The following is a 23,582-nucleotide window of genomic DNA, read 5'->3' as shown; positions in this document are numbered from 1 at the left end:
TTTTTAAGGTAAAAATATAAATAGAATCTCTTGTGAAAATAATTGAATGCAAATACATGACTTTTGAGGAACGTTACCTGTGTCCCACCAACCTGCAGTGATAATGAGGCCAATCCGTGGACTTGTGTTGGCCTCCAGCATTCGCCTTGAGCTTGGAAGATGGCTGGAGGTCATCCAGCCACCAGAGACCATTGCACACCAAACCCTCAAAGAAGCCAGCCCACGAAGAGCAACACTGCACACACCACGCCACTGACGAAAGATTTTATTACGAGTCACCTGGTAATGAATATTTTCTTTAGACGTCCATCAGCTGAACTTACTTAATGTGTAAAAGTCTCAGATTTCTTTTAAAAAGAAGTTCATTTCTAGACCACATGGCTGGGAAGGCAAACATGAAAATGAAATCAGAAACCCGTGGATAAAGGAAAGCTCAAGCTTTAGAAAAAGCCTGAATATTTTACTTTAATTAATCTCACATTTTGTGGGACTGGACTCACATCTTTTAATACCTGGGATTAGCAGCAGTGCACATGCAATATATAATATTTTTGCTCTAAAAAACATTTGGTCACATAAGAAATCCAATACTTTCAGTTAATTTTCTGTTTTCTTGCAGCTACATCATGGTCCAAGACTGGAGATCTCCAACCATATCCAGGCGTGCTCAGTAAAACTGACATCTGTCAGAGATCCAAAGCAGCACCCTGACCGAATGACATGTCCAACTGATGTGTCGGATGAAAGACATCCTTTGTAAAAGTTAAGATGCTTTCCTGGATTTTCACACAAAACCTCGGAGGTGGTGTGAGATAGTAAAGACTGCTAGGAGCTGAGGATTTCTAAAAGACATTAGCCTTGTACTTGATAATGTCAATAAAATCCAATATTTTGGATGGATGAATAGAATCAGTCTAGTATCAGCGGTCCCAACTTCACTTTCAAAGACATTTTTTAATTTGGACTTCTGTGCAGTTCACTTATAAACAGCAAAATAATTCACATTTTCTTCAACTAGTTAAATTTCTAGTTGGATTTTCTTCCACAAGCAATAGATTAAACTGGATTTCCTATCAATCATTTAACATGGAGATACAGTATGATAAGTTGCCCTTGAAAAGAAAAGTGCAGGTCTCTTATTAATGATAATACTACTCAAAAAAAAGCAAACAGATGCAGAACTTGACTCTTTCTCAGCTGAAAAGGCACAGCATTCAGCAGACGAAAAACAGGATTATTAAAACACAAAGCCGAATCAATAAATATCAAGAAGCAAAATGTGCACAGTTGTGGTGGAAATGCTCTCCCTTCTCCCTCTCAGAAGACCCAGAAGTTTCATCCAGGTCACACACAGAAGGGATTTGCAGCTTGACATCTGAAAAATACTTGTTTGGCATAATAATTATATCTAACCCTTCCCACTAATGACTAGTACATTGAGGATGAGAGGCATAATTATAATGATGAAAATTATATTTGCAAATGGTATCAAACAATACTCAATCACAATTAAGCTGTAATAAAAACATGGTGGGTCTCAAATAACCTGAGGAGAATTCAGAGTTGAATAGAAACAAGACCAAATTTAAATGAGGCAATACTGACCTGGAAAAAGATGCTTCCTTAGAAATGGAAAATTTAAACCTATCTGTAATACTTATAAAAACAGAAATAGTGAGACAATTCTCTAAACAGTGAGATTTCAATATAAAACTGTCCTTCGGCTTGAAAGTTTCTCCAGTTCTAAAGACAGTTTCATGAACAAATGATGCATTTTTAGTTTTAGTACGATAGTTTGTATAGCAGTTAGTTATAGTAGCTAGATAGTGTAACAGTTTGAAGCCAAAAAAAGAGCTTCTGACAAAGAGTCTGAGAAATGTAATTTAAATTTAGTAGATGCAAGAAATAAGCAGAGAGGAACTGATAGAAAATTAACTTCCAGTGTGACTGAAACAAATATTGGCTTCAAATACTTTTAATGAGGTCACTTTTTAGCACATGATTTTATTTATTTACACCTCGGCATTTCTCAGCTTTATTTGTGTTTAATACAAGGGTGCTGTTGGATGTTCAGGGGTTGCACGGGAGCTATGGTGGAGCATCCAAATCAGTGCTGACCATTCTGCTTGTTGAACAAATGACAACTGGCAGCCTTTGCAGAATTTCCATTCCCTGAGCACCTACTGCTGTGTCTCCCCGTGATGAAACACATGTCAGCTCCCAACAGCACAGGACCACCTGGACCACATTAGCATCAGAGGGATTTAACAACCTGATCAGAGCTTTTTGCAGATAAGTGGCATTTGAAGAGAGAGAAACCTCGCCCAGGCTTTCCAAGCAAGTACACTTCTAAACATTTACCTGATTTTTCAGCACAATTTCCAAGTTCACTAAGTAGCTGTGTGGGGTACAGTAGATCAGAGGCTCAGAAATTTGCCAGGAACTGCAATATTGCTGCCAGAAAAGCAACTGTACCTGTTAAATAATATAACAGCTGAGCTAAAGAGGGGAGCAGCCTCTCACTGGTAGGTGCCAGGAGTGGGTTATCCAAAGGAGTCAAGGATCTTGTTCTTCTAAAATGGAGATATTTTCTTCCAAAACTTGCAATGATCTTTTCGTCAGGATCATTATACAACTACATGCCAAGGATCATACGGCTATAGGATACCCAAACCCTTACTGAAACAGCATTAGAAAGTCTCAGAAGTTAGGAAATGCCTCTGTGTGTGTGTGTGAATAATAGCAATACACAATAGAGAAAGCAACCTGAATCATTACAAGAATATCTAAAAAGGATGGAAAAGATTACATAGGAATTAATGCAGCATTTTAAAGACCCTAGAGTATTTCAGCAATACCAGCCTAAAAATCCGTTATTGTTTCCTTAGAGACTTGAAATACAGTTTGTGGATTTGGAAAATTACATTTTGGTACAGATGGACCAGAAAAAAATCAGCACAAATAGTGATTTTTGCTTTGTTTAATTTTTCAGGTAAAGGAAAATCATGTTATTTTTCACCAGGAAGGCGGATGGTAAGTACAAAGAGATCAAACCTTCTTTTAGCATTACAAGATTATGACTAATAATAACCTTTTCTTTACTATATGAGAGCTTCCTTATTGAAATTAAAAAGACCCCTAGAACAACAAACTTTTCTTTCACTAGAAAGCTGGAAGGAACCACCTGGGTCATCAAGTCCCATCCCATATATGCAAGGTACCCGTATAAATGGACGTTTAGTTCAGAAGGGTCCCTAAAACCGTATATGAGGTGAATTACACCCTGCAGACTACAACACCTATCCCAGCAACAGAGTCAGGACCTCAGCTCAAACGTCCTGTTATAAAGTACCCTAGGGAGAGAGAAGGAAAAATGTAGTAAATTCCTGGTTACTCTAGTTCCTTGCAAGAGCAACAGTATTGCTGTTGGATAAAACTCCAAAACATGTATATAAATTTCCATGTATTTTAAGTAAATTCCAAAGCTTTTCTTTCTACATTTATGTTTTTCCCTGGACAAGCAATTTGTTATATTTCACTCTTTTCTTATTTATACATCTGGAAATGCCTTGTTTATAAAATACCAAGATCCCAAGGCCATATACAATTTTGATGAGAGATGTTCTCCTGGGATTGAGAAGATTTAACATTTCACCTGAAAGTGCCTCTTTTATTAAAACCAGGCTACTTTCAGCCTATTGACTCACATGGCCAAGACAGCAACCTATGCTTTCTGTTTAGATTTGCTGGCTGGTAAAAACAAGTTGCTGGCTGTGAGAAGTGCCGCTCCAGCAGTGGCCAAGAGCATTCCCACTCACCAGATGGCTCCCAGCAGATGTGTTGGGTGCACATCTGTTTGCTCAGGACTTGCTGAGCTGTGACCTTCCCCCAGCACATGGTGGGACCACCACCAGGGAAACACCTCCCACAGCTGGGACCTTCTTCTGCAAAGCGCCAGGTCCTCGCAGACCAAGGGACTGGGCTTTGTGCCATCCCACCCTCACACATCAGTAGATAAGAAAGAAAGTCTCTTTTTACCAAAAGAAATACCCTGAGGAGGTCCAGGTCAGACCTTTGGAGAGCTTCCCAGGAGCTTCTGTTGTTCTCTCCACAGATGGCTTTGGCACTGCCCCACCTTCTCCTGCTGTCCCTACATTGCCCGTGGTGCGCATGTGGGGTTCATCTCCAGAAGGATATGTGCGCTGATGGGAAGCAAAGCTCTGGTCCTGTCTCTTCACAGGATCAGAGGATGGTTGGGGTTGAAGGGACCTCTGGAGATCATCCAGTCCAACCCCGCTGCTAACGCAGGGTCACCAGAGCAGATCACACAGGGTCGTGTCCAGGCGGGTTGGAATGTCTCAGAGAAGGAGACTCCGCAACCTCTCTGGGCAGCCTGTTCAGTGCTCTGGCACCCCACAGTAAAGAAGTTTCTCCTCATGTTTAGATGGAACCTCCTGTGCTTCAGTCCGTGCCCATTGCCCCTCATACTAACCCAACACGGGACTTGTGCGTATGTCACCGCCAGGCTGGTGGTCACCAAGAAGCGCTGTAGCTCCTGCTCCCAGTCCCAGAAAACCTGCTCCCCAGTTCTCCCTGCTGGGTTTTACCCACTTGCACTCAGAAGAGATTTTATTCCTTTCAGTGGATCACCAGTAGAATTATTTCCTAAGCAATAATTACAGAACCAAGATATATCTCAACAAAGCACATCCTAGTGTTTATAAACCTATCTATCAGAGGGCAGAAACAGACCCTGCACATCCAGGCTCTTCACTATTGCTTGTATCTGCAGGGGTAGCATACAAAGAAATCTTTTTCCTTGTTTTACTGTGGCTGTATTGCATCTTTTCATTTTTCGGTGTAAAGTCTGCAATGTTATTTTGTGCAGCCTTGATTTTCAGAGTGGAACTTCAAGTGGTTGCAGCTGAAATACTGTATTGTGATTTTGATTGAGTTTTTGTTTAATCCTTAGCCAGTAAGAAATCCTTTGAAGTAACAGAACTATGCTTCTCTGCAGGTTGATCTGGACAGGCAATAATCAGAGACGGATAGCAGGCGAATGAATGTACAAGAGCAGAGATCACAGATTTGCTGCTAGATTTGCTATTAGTCCTTGACAGCTCCAGATAGACCCTCTGCTCAAGTTTTGGCAAAGAGAGGAGTGACAATGTGAGGACCCTGTTCCATTAAGTCCCTACTAATACTGGCCTCAGACCAAGCAACAAAATTTTCACTGCAGGGACTGCCAACCAGCCGGGTTGGTGTTTTGCCTGCACAGAGCCCTGCTCCGAAGCATTTCCACAGCTCACCAGTGTGGGAAACCTTCCTGCTACTCTCCCCACTCCAGCAGAGCTCCAGGCTGGGACCAGCAGAGCTCCAGGCTGGGACCAGCAGAGCAAGAACCAGCTCACATTTGGGCTAAGAAGGGAGTGGCTGATGTGGAACCCTTCAGCTCCACTCAACCCTCGCTGTCCCTGATAGTACAAGGGGTGATGGTTTTAAACTAAAGGAGGGGAGATTCAGGCTGGACATGAGGAAGAATTTTTTTACGCTGAGGGTGGTGAGAGCCTGGCCCAGGTTGGCCAGAGAGGTGGTGGCTGAACCATCCCTGGAGACATCCCAGGCCAGGCTGGACGGGGCTCTGAGCAACCTGAGCTGGTGCCGATGTCCCTGCGCATGGCAGGGGGGGCACTGGGGGAGCTTGGAGGTCCCTTCAACCCAAACCATTCTTTGATTTTATGTTCTGTATCTGCTGCTTCTCATCAGAGTGCCTTGAAACCAAACCGCCTGTCACACAAGTGCCGTAACACCAGCAAATGCAAAACCATGATAAATAGCTGGCGCTTTGGGGAAATGACACCAGCCAAATGGATTTTCCCTTCACTGAGAATACTCTCGCAGCAAAGGGACTGTTTGGATTAGAGGAGAAGCCTGGGTGTAATGCTGCTTCTCTCGTTTCCATCTCTCGCTGGCGAGCATGGTACACCAGAGGATGAAAGGGGGTTTTGTGCATCCCTGGGGCTGCCTTGTTCATAAAGACGAAGGGTTCCCATATGCAAACAAAATCACCGCAACATGGAGAGGAGTTCAGGGCTTCAGCTCCACCATGCAGGGGTGGGTTTCACCTAATCTAGATGCTGGAACAACCTGAAAACAATTCTTTTCCCAAATATATCCAATAAATCATAAAACCAAGATACTAGATGCTGGAAATAAGTGTTGCTATGCCTTTTAGGCCTATTCAAATTGACTGTAAGCATGTGAAATGATTTTTAAACTGCAATTAATATAACTACATGTACATTTTAGGCATTTAAGTTTCCTGTTGTGACTTACTCCAAGATGCTTTTCTTGGTTAATATTCTCTGGGCTTGCATATCAATCCATACATTTTCCATAGTCTAAACATGGAATAACTTTGACAGATTGTAATTCAGGGAAAAAAAATATTTATACTTCAATATTCTTCCTGATGTGTTACAGAGCGCAGGAAAAGACTTTGGCATCACAACGTGCTGTGAGGCAGCAGCTCCGGGTCCCCGTCCAGGCGTCCATCCTGGCTCTCTTGCAGTTGCGCTGGCACTGTCAGGAGCGTTCACATTCACCTTTTGGGCTCAGTAATCTTGATATTGTGTCTGAAGACAATTTCCATTTTATTTAGAGGGTACTAATTATACTGAAGTTTTCTTTGAGTGGCATTTTCCAAAAAAAGGCATAGTCCAAGTATTTGTGCCAGGCTAACCTGCAAACCTGGGCCCATGTTATTTGTGTTACATCTGCTCATTAAAACTGGGCTAATATGAAAATGCTTCAAAGATATTGAGAAACACCTCAGCTTATTCTGGGGACTTGAGCGAGCAGAAAATCCGCAGCGTGTGTCTAGAAATTACTCGCTCTGGGGAAAAGTAGGACAAGCATCTAAGGAAAACCAGGCCTGAATGGGGCTAAATAAAAATGTGGTATTTCTTCATTATAAGACCGGTAATATGTTATAAAGTCCTTTGGCAAAGGAAGAGTTTTGGGTTTTTTAAAATACATGGTAGATATTGTAACATCATGTCAATTGGAAGGCCTCTTAAAAGACTGCATAACATAATCCTGAAAGCTCTTGTACCTATGTTAGTGTTGCAAAGTATCTATGTCAATATTGCAAAGATGTCACAGAGAAAACCTGAAGTGCTGCACTGGTAACTGATGCTGCTAATCACAGCACTAACTATGCTGTCTAAAAGCCTGGAACTTGTTATCTGCTGTGGAAATGGAAACCGTTTCAAAGTTTTCTGTAATTTATAGATTTCTGGTCTTCTGAACTGCTAATACAGAAAAATCCCCTCCTTTTTTTTGCCATACTCCCAGTGAAATGACATCTAATTTTTAAATTCGGTGAGGATCTGCTTTAATTGTTTATTAGGGAAAAGAGGAGAGGGAATGACTATAGAGGAGAAGCATGCAAAATTACACTTCCTGAACAATGTGCACGTTTCCAAGTATAGAAAACGATTGGAAAAAACCTCAATATGTTCTTGGTTCTTGGCTTTAGAGCTCTTTAGACTGTCCTTCGCTCTTCCCACCTGGAGCTCCATGTGGTCTCTTGCCCATCCACAGCCTGTGTTTCCTAGGTAGACTTCTATTTTTCTTCAAGTGCCAGTTTACCTCGTGAGACAGGGAACTTTTGGTGAACTTTTCCTCTCAGGGAAAATATTATTTTAGGCATAATGCCAGGGCAAGGTGGCTGGTTTGCCTTCGGATGTTTGCCAGCCTGGAGGGCAGGCAAGGTGAGCCAGGTCTGTCCTGTTAGAGGATTCCTTGAGGTCAGATGGGGGTCTGGGGAAGACGCAATCATTAAAATCTTCTGAGTCCCAAGGATGTGCATTATCTGCCAGATCGTCTTCCTTTCAGTTTGATAACTAAAACAAGCTGCTAATTTTATTGTCTGGGGCAAATCCTTGATGCAGCATTTTTGACAGGAAAGACAAAGTGAACAAGGAAGAATATGCAACTCTTCAAAAAAGTAGTCCTAAGAGCAGCAACAGATTTTTAAACACCCACAACTGAGGGCACTTCGAATTTTGAAGATTTATAGTCTAAAATTTCTTAGATACCTGCCAAGACAACAGTTGGTTTGTTCCTTTTACAGTTGGAGGACCAAATCACTCTAGCACAAGCCACAGTTTCTCTAAAATAAGTCACCTTACCCCCACCCTCACTTTCATCTCTCTCTGTCCCAACTTCTCCAGTCCTCCTGAACTGCAATTCCTGAACTTCACAGTGTTAAAATTCCCAATTTCCTGGCTGTGCCAGCAGTTAACTTCAGCAAATCCTGCCTCCTGCAGTGCTGGACACCTACAGCTCCTGCCTCCTGAGGTTTTATCGTTCTCATGCTAGTACGCTTATGGTAGTCCAAGTGCTTTGAACCTTCTGGCTTCAGAAGCTCAGGATTTTGATTTCTTGCTGAATTGTTCTGTTTCAAATACCTGCCTTAGCTCACGCTGTGCTGCCTTCAGCCCTCCAGCCTTTAATTACACTGCAACATGTACCTACCGGGGTGTTCATTAAGTAATATACACTTCTGTAGCACATATAGAAGAAAGGAAAACTACTGAAAGTCAGCTTGATGTAAATGTCAATTCAGTACTTCTCAAATACAATATTATTACAAAAGCTCAGCCGCAGTTGGGACAGGATTGCTTTGCAGCTCCACCTGCTGAAGTGAAATGCACTTTGTAATCCAGTGTCAGAAAGACACATTTAACTGTTTAATCAGCCCAAACATCATACATGCTTAACTTTGGATTGGGAAAAAATGTTGCAGGATTCACCCTGGGCCCTATGACACAGCCCTGTCAAGGACTGACTCCTATGCACTATTTTGGAAAGCGTTATTTAAATATAAGGGGGTTTTTTTCAGTCTAAGAATTTTTTTTTCATGCTTTGATAGTACTACGGAAGCCAAAGATGCTTCAACATTAATCAGTCTGGTAATATCACTGTGAGACAACACAGACCTTCACACGTATTGCTTAAAGATTCAATAAACACTGAACTGACTGCTTAGTGTGCAGCCCTCACAGAATGATTTTTCAGTGGGGATGAATTGTTCATACATCCTTTTCCTGCTATATCATGCTACAGGATAACTAAATAATGTACTGAAATAATAAATGTAAAGAAGTTAGGATTATATCTGCCCGTTACAATAAGGAAGTGAGATTTTAATTTGATACCTTCAAAGTCCTTATTACTTGTGTTTTGAGAAGAAATTTGTGCTCAGCAGTGTGGATCAGAACGAATTTGAAGGTGTGAGGCTACCCCAGTCCTGGTAGGCTCATGGAGGAGAGAGAAGGGGGATCATTATGCCAATGATTCTATGAATAGTGTCAGTGTCATGCTGCTTCTAAATTGTATTGCTGAGCATGTTTTGGTCCTTTTCCATAACTGTCCCAGTGTTCTTTGCGTTACGTCAAGTTATATTTAGTTATAGAATCATAGAATACTTTGGGCTGGAAGCACCTTCACAGCTGATCCAGTGCCCCCCCTGCCATGAGCAGGGACATCGGCACCAGCTCAGGTTGCTCAGAGCCCCGTCCAGCCTGGCCTGGGATGTCTCCAGGGATGGTTCATCCACCACCTCTCTGGCCAACCTGGGCCAGGCTCTCACCACCCTCAGTGTCAAAAATTTCTCCTTCATGTCCAGCCTGAATATCCCCTCCTTTGGTTTAAAACCATCACCCCTTGTCCTATCGCAACAGTCCTAGCTAAAAAGCTTGTCCCCATCTTTCTTATCAGCCCCTTTTAAGTCCAGAAAGACTGCAATAAGGTTTCTCTGGACCCTTCTCCAGGCTGAACACCCTGACTCTCAGCCTGTCCTCCCAGCAGAGCTGTTCCAGCCCTCCGAGCATTTCTATGGCTCCTCTGGGAGTTATATACATTGAGTTATGTTATGTGTGAGTTATGTTGATTTACAGATGAGTTATGTTGACTTATATATATGTTTGGGTTATGTATCATAAGAACCACTTTCCCTCCACCACTATGCAATTCTGAGCAAATCTCTAATAAAAGCTTTTTGTGAGCAGACCGCTTGTAAGGCTGCAAGCCAGGGCTGCGGGCTTTGCCCACCTGGCTGCAGTTACCATCAGACATGTCCCTCCTTCTTTTGCCACCTCCCAAGTGTCCTTCTCCGTGGCGATGCTGCAGAGCAGCAGAGCTGGGTCTGACCATTGCACATCGACCGGCTGCAGCTGAATTTCCAGAGATGCCCTGCCCCCTTGTGGCATCCTGCATCCTAATCACACCTCATTTCTTGCTGGTCTTGCACCCCAGGAAAATAAATACCTGGTGATCCCTCAAAGCTGCAGCTGGAGGGGACGGGGTGGCAAAGTGCAAACACGCTGCAGGCAGCTGGGTTTGGGCAAGTGCTGTGCTGTACCCCAGCTCTCTGCTCCTGCCCCACGTGGCCTCCGTCGGCAACATCGCCAGCACAGTTTCCAACAAACAGGGCCTAAAATAAAAGCCATATCATAGTTTTGCTGTCTGGCACACACCTCCTGGCCCAAAGTCCTGCCCTTGGATGGGTTCCCCCATGCAGAGCCTGCAGGCAGGGACAGGGACACCTGATAACTCTAATGCCAGCCCTTTCCTCCTCTTAGCTATAAATTTGGCATTTAACCTCTTTTTTTTAAACTCTTAATCCAGGAAAGTAGCTCCTGTTCTTATTTTAGCCTTTCTTCAATAATTTTTCTGTTCTCTTTAAAAGAGTTTGCTCCTTCCAAAGTGCAAATGAAGCATTGAACTCTGTTCTAGGAACCAGGCAGAGGGAGGTGACAAACCCACAGGTCTGCAGATCCAGTCCCCATCCCTCCTGACTTTCAGGTTAAACTTCCCAGTGCAACACGCAACAAAACCCAAGGCTGCAATGGACTTGGCCGATACCTTTCCAGACAAGCCAACATAGCTTCCCCAGCTTATATCATTATTTTCCTTTCCTAAACCTTTTCAGGTGGTCAAAAAAATCCATCTTTTCTTTTCACCTGACAGCTGTACATCTCCCTCTGTCTGATTTCTTCTGTTTATTTTTTGGTTACCTTGCTTGGGTTTACTTTCCTCCATGCAATTTTGCCCAATCAATTTGTCTCGCCACCCCAGGATTTCATTTGACTCAACTGCAGGTTTTCTTTCTTATTTTTCCCCTCCTCTATCCCTTTCCGTAGCTGTTGTATTGCAGCCTTTGCCTCCTTGCTCTGCTGTGGGGCTGCACAGCCCTGGGGGCCCTGCTTGTATCAAGGACATCAGTTTTCATTCCTTTCTATCTCTGACTTCAACATCCTAGAGGAGGAATTAACACATATAGACCCAATTAACCACCCAGGTAATTGGGGCCACTCAGGTCTGGCTTCTTCCAGGCCTCGGGTAGCATGGCTGAGCTATCTGAGTGTATTTCTGCATTAATGCCCGTTTAATGGAATTGTGAGCGTGGAGCTGGTAATAGGTCTTCTCATAGAAGACGCGAGGAAACAACAGGCACTTAAATGAAGTGGATTCAGGTCCAGAGTAAAATAAATAGACATGCCATGTGTCACCATGAGGGCTGAGCTGGGAAGACGGAAAAACTGGGAATGATCTACATTATATTGTGCACTTGTCTGACTTATGGATGTGTTCAGCAAGTCTATAAACCAAGAAAATTAAACATCGAAGTTTTAAATGCAATTTTTTTTTTTTCCCAATCTCTTTTTTCAAAAACTTCACTGAGTAAAAAGACCCTGCTTATTCGGCTAAACTGGGAGCAGCCACTGATGGAGGATGTCTTGCTACACATGTGGTGCAAATAGTCCTAAATCTTTGGCCTCTGGGAAACCCAAAATATTCCATAATGAGGATGCACTAGTTTTATCTTTGTCAAAAGCTAGACTCCATGCTAATTGCAAATAATCTGTGGCTTAGACCTCTGTAGCCTGAAATAAATACAGTTTTGGGAGCTGCCCTCAGGCTGGGTTTGTTCTTCCACTGCAGTGTTTTGAGTACCAGCACAACCCTTCCCTTTTCTCATTCCCATTCATTAGTAGAGGAAGAGATCATTTTGTAACTATGTGAGATGTACCCAGACTGAGGAAATAAATCTTAATTAATCTGCCCCCACTTCGATAGCAAATGACAGTGCTTGCCCATGTTTTTCTTGGGGAAGACATCCCCTGCAGCAGCTTTGCAGTGCCACCATGGCTAGGCAGTAAATGGTTACTGCAGCTACTTCAGTAATTAAACAGCAATTTTAAAGCTGTTAAGAGTTGTATTTGCAGCATTTTTCCTCTAGATCTTCCACACCTGTGACTCGTAACCAAAAGGAGAGTGAGTGAGTGGGTGGGGAGTCAGGGAGCAAGCAGCATTGCAGCCTGTGGGATCCTGTTGCTGGGCTGGGATTTGAACTGAAGACGAAGGGCACGACTCTTCTGGAGGTATGGAACCAGGTACCAGTCACACTTACTTTGCCTTTTAGTGCATATTTTTCCAGAGATTGAAGATAATGAACCAGTCACATCATGAGCTTGGGACTGGGCTTGTTTAGCCTGGGGAAAAGGAGGCTGAGGGGAGACCTTCTGATCTCTGCAACTGCCCGAAAGGAGGTCAGAGCGTGGAGGGGGTTGGTCTCTTCTCCTGAGTAACAAGTGATAGGATGAGACGAAACGGCCTCAGGTTGCACCAGGGGAGATTTAGGCTGGATATTGGGAATGATTTCTTCCCGGAAAGGGCTGTTGGGCATTGGAACAGGCTGCCCAGGGCAGTGGTGGAGTCACCATCCCTGGAGGGGTTGGACAGACGTGGAGATGAGGTTCTCAGGGACATGGTTTAGTGCCAGAGTTGGGTTAATGGTTGGACTTGATGATCTTGAGGGTCTCTTCCAACCAAAATGATTCTATGACTTCTCACCTCTGTGAGGACCAGAGGACTCAAAATGCAGTCATGGTGATACCAATGTGCACACAAATCTTACCCCTCTTCCTTAGCCATCATCAGAGAAAAGTGCATGGGGCGGGTGATAAGCAGAGAAGGCAGATGGATCCCAGCATCCCCAGTGCCCTCCTGCCCTGGCACAGCCGGGGGTGGGAGCAGCCCCTGCCAGCCCAGAGACTCCAACACATCTACATCTGCTCGAATATGCAACTTTTCCACTGAGAAAGCTGACAGTCAGAAATAACAAGGGCAAGAGATGGAAAGTGTGTCCTTCGTTTGAAATCTGATACATTGATTACTATTTGTGTCTCTTCCAGACCTTATTTTCTATTAATTGTGGCTTAATACATACACAGCAGGCTTCTGATTTTCAATGACAGCTTTCAGCCGGGCAATCCATTAAGCCCCTGCTATGCTGGCAATCATTTTAAGGGCCTTTCTATTGATTGAGGCAGTGTGAAGAGCTGACAGTTTTCACAGAAGCTGCGACAAAAGCCGGGGTCCCCAGCAGGACACTGTTGAAATCAGTGGAGACGAGCATCTCCCTGGCCTCAACTGCTCATGACATCTTTCCCCTGATGTGAGCGGAGAGACAGAACAGACAGACGTGGGATCAAAGCCCTTGGCAGGGCTGACAGCAGTTTGGCAGCTGTTCTGAGCTGACTGCTTATTAATAACTAGAAGTACTGCTACAATAACCTGACCCCAAAAATTCCCTCAGTGCAGAGCTACGTGTTGCATGATGGTCTCCAGTGGTGCTGGCAAATCCCCTTGGGGAAACTGAGGCACATGCAGGACCACGCAGCAGCTCGCCAGGAGGGACTGCAAGGATGAGGTTGTAGCAAGGAGGGTGTCAGTCTCTTTTTTTCCAGGTAGCAAGTGATAAGACAGGAGGAAATGGCCTCAAGTTGCACCAGGAGAGGTTTGGATTGGATATCAGGAAAAAATTCTTCCTGCAAAGGGTTGTCAGGCACTGGAACAGGCTGCCCAGGGCAGCGGTGGAGTCACCATCCCTGGAGGGGTTTCAAAGGTGCATAGATGAGGTTCTTAGGGATGTGGTTTAGTGGTGGACTTCGCAGTGTTATGTTTACGGATGGACTTGTTGGTCTTAAACGTCTTTTCCAACCTATATGATTCTATGATGCTGGGGCTGTGCAGAGCCAGCACTTCTCCAGAGGGTCCCCAGCTCCTGGGATCCACTGGAAATTTTATTCCTCCGGGCATTTGAAAAGAAGTGGAAATTTATTTTTTCTTTTCGCACCTGCCTCTCATTTTTTTCAGTGTAGAAAACGAAAATGCACTCCTGTCCACAGCACAAGGTATTGCCCGTGTTGACCACAAGATGGTACTGCAACACAAGCATTTTTGTTAGAAAACACAGCAGCTCCTGAAATGCATCGTTTAACATGCCTGTGTTATGGGTATCTAGCAGGAGTAACTTTTCTGTGACACTGTTGTGCCTTATCTTAAATAAAAGAGCGTTTGGCTTAGCTGGAAGATGGATTAATTTCTTGGCAGAAAGATCTATTCAGAACTGTGACAACTTCACTGTTTATCTTCGGTTTATTAAGCTGAAGCACACGAGCCTGTGCGCTGGACTCAACAGATAACAGCGTATCATTTTCCATGTAAACCAGTGCCTGGGTTTTTTTAGCAGCAGACCCTTTGTTTTTACTGTGCTGCTTCCAGCCAGCCAAGATGCTTGGCCCAAACGCGCGAGGTCTTACAGAAAACACGTTTCACATTCTTCTGCAGTAGCAGTGAGAACATTTGGAAATAACCATTTCCTCAGTGTCTTTGCACTCAGGGAAATTGCAGCTTTGCCTGATTACTTTTGTTCAGCAGAGATAAGAGTAAAAAAACAGTATGAGACACATTTTCTGAGGTCTTTGCAAAGAGCTACTGCTATGTTTTGGCACACTTGAAAATATATTGTCTTGATAGTAAGTTCAATTTCTTAGCAAATTACTCTTCTGGGAGTATAGGTCAGCTCAGTGCTACAGTGAATGATGATAATAATATTGAATTCTTTCATGGCTAGAATTCTCAAGAGAAAGGTAAAGGGAACTGGAAGAACTTGGGGTGAGCCTTATCCTGTGTAGAGATTTGCTGTGACGTTTCAGTGAAGCCACTGAATGGCCGTGGTTCACTGTCTGCTCTGTGGATGGGGAAAAGGGATCTGATACCCAGCACCATCACATCCCTCAAGGAAACCAAATGCTAGGTTATGTTATTCTGACTCACCAGATCAATACAGTTTTTACAGTCTGGACTAGAGAGCAACATCATTACATCCAAGATGCCCTCTTGACAGTTAATTTGCTGCTTTTTGATATTTAGTCATGCCTGAACCCAGCAGTATTGAGTTGCAATGCGTTAGATCAAGAGATCATATTATGGAGCTCATGAAAAAGATGAAGACATGAAAGCAGCCTCATTGGAGACTTCACTTTTGGAAGGACCACAGGCTCCTGACAGATCATCTGCAGCTACAGCCCCTTCCCCATGTGTTATTGAGCTACACACATGATGACATTCAGTTAGCGCCTGCTTCTGTTAAGCTCATCCACACTTGGGCACCTTGGTCACCACTGTCCACCTTGATATAGGAAACCTTCAACCTTTCTCCTTCCTGTGAGGTGGAACTAGGCAAGACCTGGATCTAGCAGTGTGGTGGGGGGGGATTCAACCTAAAGCAGAAATTTTGATGATGAAACATGTTTTGAGTTAGATTATATACACAGGCAAAGGACAGAGAGAATTTCCCCAACCAGTGGTGGACTGCACGGGTCTGCTGGCAGAAATTAAGAGTTCAGCTCCATACATCAGTGTGGTACAAACTAGGCATGTGATTTGTTAATGGAATTAACAATTAACGCTCATGCTAGATAATAATGACAGCTACATCCATAGCTTTTAGGGCTGGTAAGATAATATCATCAGATCATGGTGGTAGGTGGCAACTAAATGGAAATATTAATATTTGATCTTGGCAGATCAGGTTAGCAAACATTCTGTATAGACTTATCCTGATCACAGAGTGGTGAGTCTAATTCAGGGCACAACTGGTAGAAATCTTTAGGGTAACTAAATTGTTGACTGAAAAATTTACATTTGCAAGCAGTGGTGAATTCATTCTGATTTTCTGATTCATGCTGCTGTGATGCTTTTCAATATACTGGTAAAATAGTCTGGTCTCAGTTCTCTATTTTTGGTCTGTTAGCATTTCTGAACTAGAACTAATTCATTCTGGTTGTCTAGAACTGCTTCCCTAAATTACTTGTTTTAGGCTTTCCAAACAGGAGACTAAATCCTTGAAAGCCCTTGCAAGGAAATTATCAACAGGAAGCATTTCCACTTGTCTCTTAAGAACATCGCTTGCTTAGGCGGACTCTGCTGACCAGTTCCACCCACACCAAGGCTGCAGACTGTGGCTGACAGCGACCCTAACCAGGTGTGTTTGCAACCAAATACTGAGTCATTGCACATTCATATAGAAATCTGGCCATTTTAGTCAAATAAAAACTTTCAGATAATCCAAAGTTTCTTCATATCTTTCAATTTTTTTTTTTTTTCTTGAATCTCCATATCTCAACTTTTTAAACTAGATGTAGACATATTTCCTGAAGAGGGCAACAAATAATGTGTGACGGATTCATTAATTAATGTACCCTTTCTATGAGGATGTAAGCTACTGTGTATCCTGTACATATATACATTTAACAACATGATTTCATAATATTTTTTAAATGCATATTTCTTCGGAATGAAGAAAAGCAATTGTGTAGGACCAAACAGAAAACACCATCAAAGTTCTCCATCGCCAGTAATGGACTTTATATCAAGCCCACTAAAGGTTTCCTGGGAAAATATGTGAGTGATATGAACAGATTATTTGTATTTGTATTTACGTGAACATAATACCAAAAGCAATGGATTTGCTATGCTAAACGCTGGATGTGGCCAGTTATTTAGATTTCAGCATCCATTCTTACCTGGAATATAAAACTTTCTTTTACGAGAACCGTGGCTAGGAAAGTCGATTTATCTTGAAGATATAAATTAGACTTGGAAATTTATGCAAATGCAATTATCCTTTATCTTTTTTTCAGAATTAAGGAAACATAAAAACCTTAGTGTGAGTGAAGGCTATTTGTGAATATGCAGAGAAAAAGAAACAAAATTTTAGGTTGAATTCAATTAAAAACTTTAATGACTACATTACATTGATAGTTTGAAAAAATGAATGAATAACATATGTTGAAAATGAGATTATAAGTGTAATTGTAGAAACTGATGCTAATTCTGTGTTGCAGCATCTTAGAAGGTTAAACTTCAACATCCCCGTGGAGAGTGTAAGATATCATCTTCATACTGATGCTTTTCCACTTTATTCTTTTGCCGGGGTAAAAGAAGTTGCAATAGACTGGTAAGCAAGATGCTTTACATTCTCACAAGGAAAATGTAGTATAACTGTCGTGACGTGTGCTGACCGAAGGTGAGACTCTCAGCTCATCAATCGGCTTCTCTTTGGAATGGCAAAAATGTAAATGTCCACGCACAAAAATAGAATTTAAAAAAATAAAAACTTCTTTAAGCACTGTTATTTGTGGCACTAAATTTACATATTATGTCCTCTTCCATAAAAAAGCATCATCAAAAAGAACTTGTGCCAGTTTTGTATTAAAAGGCCTATAGAAATCTCTTAAAATTGCCTTCGTTGTTGGTAGCATAGGTCCAAGACTTCTGTCTTCGGGTCGTCTAGTGTTTGATGCGGGACTCTTTGTAATCAGAGCTTCTTGCTTCTCACTTAGAGGTCCTGTGGAAAAATAGAATATTACCTTAAAATACGTCACAAAAAATGCCCATGCTAAAGAAGACAAATGACTAACTCACAAGGTCTGCCAAGGGAAGACAAATGGAATTTGTGTTAGCAGAGATGATGTTTCAGAATGTTGAATACAAGCTTAGATTAGTAAAATAAATCACTGTTAGTAAATATGGAAATAATACTTTTTCCTTTCACATGAATTAATCATGTCTACAACAAGCAGCATAAATCATTTCTGAAGGAAAAAAGATTGTTTTCAGAAAACAGCTATGACATTGAATACAACTCCCTGTCCACTTTGTAGTCACAATTATTTTAGATTATTTCATTTTATGATCAGTTGTCTAACACCTTCACTCACGTGAGCCCTTTTTTTGTCTGTTTTTGAGGTTATCAGCAGGATTAAAGTGGTAACACAGGTATAGTGATGCCGCTATTCCAAGAGTAAACCTCAGCCCTTGACAATGTACTTCAGCAAGATAAAAACCCACAGACTTTTCCAGCGTAAACCGTATTCAGGAAGAAGATGCCAAGCTCTTCATCTGTTCAATCTGCCACATTCAAACTTTCTCATCGTCTAGACCAGTGTTTGGACCAGCCAGACTATTTTGCAGCCACATTTCCATCCTCTTGCTACTGTCAAATCAACATTGGGCAACATTTTGTCTGCCAGCGTTTCTCCGAGGATTAGCAACAGATGTCTTAATCAACATAGCAAAAACCCGGTTTCCCCCTTCTCCCCAGCTAGAGTTGCAATCTTTCATCATGCTCAGATTTAGAGTCTGGATTGGTGCATGTTGGCAAGAGCACGCACACAAGGGTAACGCTGAAAGTTGTTTAAATTGTACTGGACAGCTCTTGCACCTCTGTAAGCCCATGACAAACAAGCCCTGACTGTCTTCAAAAGCAAGACTGGCTTCCTTGTGCTAAGATGTAGCCCTAGATTCTGAATGGTTTTGATTTTTTTTTTTTTTTTTTCTTAAATAGTCTTATTAAGATCTTCTAACACCAGCCTTCCTATGGGAATTTGGGAACCTGGGCAACAAGATCAATGCATCCTTCAAGACAGACTCCCATACTTCTGTTTTGTCTCTTTATAAAGCAAAAAATGACCTAGAAGGGGGATAATAATGATTTTTTGCACTTCTCTTAAAACAGGCAGAAGGCACCTACCCAGATCCAGAAACTGGAACACCATGTGCATGGTGTATTTCACATTTGACGCGTGATCTTCCAAGCGAAGAACGAGTATCTGATCTTTGTCAAAAACTGTCAGCCAGTCCAAAAGATACACAACATAGAGGCCAACCTGTAACCTTACCTGTAAGTACAACAACAAAAAAAAGGATTTAATTCACCTTACAACATTTCTAGCGGTAAGAAACCAACACTCACCTCTATCTCCTGGGCAAAAATCCCAAACACGTGTTAATGAGGAAGCATAGAAAGGCAATATCCGAACATTTGTTTAATCTTCCTCTTGTAGCTTGCAGCTGAAGAGAATATTTGCAGATGGCTTTTCTACTGGTTAGAGATGTCGTTTTACTAAGGGCTTGGCTGTGCACTTGCTGCATCAGCCACAGGTCTGCGTAAAAGCATGGAGACAACCAGATGCAGAAGGATGCTCAGCCACCTTGTCTCCATGGGATGACCCATCCTTCATGGAGACACTGAGGGCTTCCAGCCCCTGGATGAACAGCAGGGGAAGGGAAGATGCTTAGTCCTTCTCCAGACCCTAAATCTATTTCTTTCACCCTAATTATCAGCTGCACCAGATCACGCTGCCATGAGTAGTACAAATACTCCGATTCAGTGTTAAGAATTAGATTCAGGTGTATTTGCTTTATCCTCTGATTGCAATAATTAGGTTTAGATCTGAGCTGGAGTAGCAGTGGCTGCTAGACAGTGTTAATGGTGCATTGTCTGAGTATGCACCGGGCGTGCCAGATTGTGTTAGACCAAAGATGTGAAAAGGCAGTTTTTCAGCCTGTCCTGACCTAATCTCTGTTTTTCTTCCCTCCTCAATTTTACATAACAAGTTGAAACATAAAAAGGATAGTCTGGTGTTCTTAAAAGTCCAACCTCCAACTGTGCTTATAAATATTTTTCTAAATCCCTTCAGGCTCAGAAGAGAGAAACATGAATCCCCAGTCATAAGCATCTTTCATAAAAGAGACTTAACATCTTCAAGTCGCATTACCACAGAAACAATGAAGTCAGATAACAATAGCTTCTTTCACTTCAATACCTGATTTCCAGTAAGAAGAGGCATATTTTGAATTATTGCTAAGTCATTATTATCATAATTATCATTCTGATGTATGTCTTATAACAATAAGCCTCCATATTTAGCAGACATCTTTATATATGTGCTACACAAGGATTTTAAATATCTTATTTGATTAAAAGATCAGCCTAACGTAATAACACTGGCAGGGCAGTACTCCAGCCCTCAGTTAATACCCCGGTTCACTGAACACTGGGCAATGGGTGGCCCAGTGATGGGTTTTGCTTTTCTTGCTCCTGGGAGATGGGGAGGAGCAAAAGGAAAACATCAGCTACATGGTATAGTTTGGGATCACAGCACTTTCCCACATGGGCTTAGAATCTTTTTTAAAGCTTTCCACCAGAAAGAGGAATTTTAACTACTACATCCCCATAATTTCCAGTTTTCCTGGGATCAGCAAGATTTTCTTCTCTATACAGTGTGTTGTACTGACTTCTTTTTCATCGTTGTTCTTATGAACCAGATTGTCTCCTTCCACAAAGCTCTAGTGCTTCCCGTTGTACATCAAAGGCATCAGTAGGGTTTCCCAAGCCATTCTCCCCTCCATAATATCCATATCTGCGCTTTGATCACTCTGGCTTAGCTTGGTTTGCTCCGGATGATAAGCTCTTCACTAATTCTAAGTGAGGATAAGCTGAGAAATGCCGCTTTCTTTACAGGTTAGCATCTCTCAGCAGTGGTAATGTCTACGACAACTCTCTCATTTCAGGAATGTATTAACAAATAGCAAACCAAAATTATTCTGTTGTAGTTGCACAACTAGCAATCTGATGAGCTTGCCAGGGAAAAGATTCCTTACTTTTTTCAATATATAGCAAACTATGCACATAACAGACATAACTTGGCTGAAGAAGAAGCTAAAATGCCCATTGAGGAGCACAGTTAGCATTTGTGTTTGTTTATGAACACCTGCTTGTGGCTCCCTGGAACAAGGCATCCTCCGTTCCTTTCCAAAATATCTTCTTCAGAGACCTGCCTAAGACAACAAATGAAGATCAGTTCTGCACCTTGAGGATGAAGGTAAGAGGAAAAACCTTTGTTTCTCTCTCTGCTTTCCTCTCCCCACACTGGAAAAAAAGCATTTATACAAGCAGATGGTTGGAAAGTACCGTGACTGGTGTCTGTGGAGGTCCTGGAGGCCACCACCAGAGACGAGCAGCTCCAGTCCTACCTGCCAAGGTACGTAAGAGAAATGTCCCATTTGTCCTGCTGCTACGGGGCTCAAGCCTGTGCAATATGCTCCTTTATGGTTATTTTATCAAGTGGCAGAGACACTTCACCCTCAAGATGAAGGAGGGAAGTATTCCCTCGAATCCTTCCCAGACTGAGCAAATAAAATCGGACTGAATGGCAAACGGGGCAGACATGATACTTCAAGTCAATCTCTTCCATATTATTCTGCAAAGGCTTTTTTCTCCCCCCCTCAAGCAAAATTTGAAGTCAGTTCTACACTAAAAATGTGAATTTTTGGAATACTGAGCCTGTAATACTTATCCATTCCCCTGCCAGCAGTTTCTGTATTTTCTTTTATCATTTTCTGATGTGCACAATTTATTTTTTTTTTTTAAATGTTTTATCTAGTTATTGGTAGCCTTTTCTTGCGAAAGAATACATAATTTATTCTGATTCTGAAGCAATTTTGTACCACAAAGATCCTTGCCAGAGCTACTTTTTTGGAAAGGTCTGCAAAAAGCTTACACATTAAACTGTAATCTTCGTTAAATGTGCTCTCCATATGCTTGCACAATAGAAAAACTGTATTATTACTGTTGGCATTCATCAGGGAACAGACTGAGGAGACAGCTGAGCTAGTACATCAGCTTTTACATGCTTACATATATATTTATGCCATCCGCTTTACAAATGGAAAGGGAGAAAGTTTTATTTCTCGATGCTGCTTTGCACAGTGCTTGGGTATTTTAATAACCTTGACACAATGTACTATTAAAGAAGCAAGGAATCAAAATATTCTTGGAAATACATACGGGCATGGCATTGTTCAGGGTGTTGTTGTAGACGCAGGCTCTCAGGGAGTAATCCAGCATGCAATTTTCAAACAGCTGCAGGGATTCTGCCACTTTTTCGTGAAAATCTTCCGCGGATTTATTAGCACTTGCAAAGTACAGATAATCGGAGTACAGTCTGCAAATGGGATACGTGTGAGTAAAAGGCAGAGGAAATTAGAGCTTTATTTACATGACAATGGCAATCAGAAAGGGTACATGTGTGTAACGTTGCCCCACCGACAGTGACGCATTTTATATTCATTTTAATGGGTTTTGGCTCGGAGTAACATCCACCCCAGGGATTTGTTAAGCATCATCCCCACTTTCAAGGTCAGCATCCCTTGAGAACCTGAGCCTAGTAATTGTGTGAGACAATATTTTCTCCTGAAGGCAAATTTTTCAAATTTATAGACTTATAAATTTATGTTATCTATGAACAGTAGCACTGGTCTCAGCTGACATTGGTACCCCTCTATATTTGGTGCTCCACACTGCCATGGGTAGAAACAATCCAGCAAAAGGAATTTCTCAAAGTTGCAGCAGAGGAGGATCCCCTCATTGCACATTTTTAGGACAAGTTTTACACTTGCTTAATATTGCTCAAAAAAAAAAAAATCTAAATTGAAGTCCTTTTGAGGGGTGGTGCTGTGGAAACAACCCAAAACCCACAGGCAATAAAATATCTATTTTAGTATTAATCCCTGAAACTTTGATTAAACTTTTTGAAGATAAACATGATCCAAAGAGACAAAGGAAATGCTCTGACATGGCATGAATATTAGATTATGAATCATCTGCTGAACATTTTTTAACTTTCTTTCATATTTACATTTACAAATTATGACCAGAACGACAGTATTTTGGAGACAGTTTTTTAACACTTGAGAAGTCACATCCCTGGGTGTGTTTGCAGCACAAATATTATGCCTCTATAGCATTCACCTCTCAATGCAATTCCAGAAATTCTGGCTACTTTTCAGCCTCTTTCAAAAAAGGACAGGTTTCTAAGAAATGGCCTAAAAAAAAAATTTATTTAGGTCTCGTTTTATTGCTGCAGTAACCTTTTGTGTTGCGCTTTATTTATTTTTTAAACTTCCGTAGATTTCCACAGGTACTTACAAATTCATCATTTAATTTAGGAAGTTTAGGCCCTAATCCAGCAAAGCACTTAAGCACAGGAATAGCCCCTCTGCACATTATTTATGTTAGTGCTCTGCAAGAACAGGATTTTAATTCCCATATTAAACAATGAAGACCCACCAACAAGCCAACCCACCAGTGCAGGGTGTGAGGACGACCTTGGGAAAAGCTAAGGGACAAAAAATCCAGCCAACTTCAACTAATAAGGCACACCACAGTATCTCCTGTGTGCAGAAAAGTGTGTATTAATACATCAACAGGACTCAAGTTTGCCCAGCTTGTCCCATGGATGGCAGGACCAACCACTCCTGGCAGAGAAGGTGAAGAAGCTTCTTGCTGCAGGAAAAAAATCAGCCAGCACTCATCATGG

At 42.0% G+C, this 23,582-nt stretch overlaps 1 protein-coding gene across 2 annotated transcripts in view; it reads right to left on the bottom strand.

Moving 5' to 3' along the window:
- Positions 1–17,213: 17,213 nt before the first annotated feature.
- Positions 17,214–23,582, bottom strand: part of CHST15 (carbohydrate sulfotransferase 15) — a 45,041-nt gene continuing 38,672 nt past the window's right edge. For both annotated transcript variants that reach the window (XM_065639067.1, XM_065639066.1), the window contains 3 exons: positions 22,052–22,208; positions 18,953–19,100; positions 17,214–17,767 (listed from right to left, as the gene is read on the bottom strand). In XM_065639067.1, coding sequence (XP_065495139.1) covers positions 17,577–17,767; positions 18,953–19,100; positions 22,052–22,208 — 496 coding nt within the window. In that variant the 3' untranslated portion in view covers positions 17,214–17,576. The remainder of the gene's footprint in view (positions 17,768–18,952; positions 19,101–22,051; positions 22,209–23,582) is intronic.

Source organism: Caloenas nicobarica, chromosome 7 (genome assembly GCF_036013445.1).
Source record: "Caloenas nicobarica isolate bCalNic1 chromosome 7, bCalNic1.hap1, whole genome shotgun sequence".
In the NCBI taxonomy this organism is placed as follows: domain Eukaryota; kingdom Metazoa; phylum Chordata; class Aves; order Columbiformes; family Columbidae; genus Caloenas; species Caloenas nicobarica.
The sequence above is the reverse complement of the archived record's forward strand: the minus strand, read 5'-3'. Positions and strand labels throughout refer to the sequence as shown.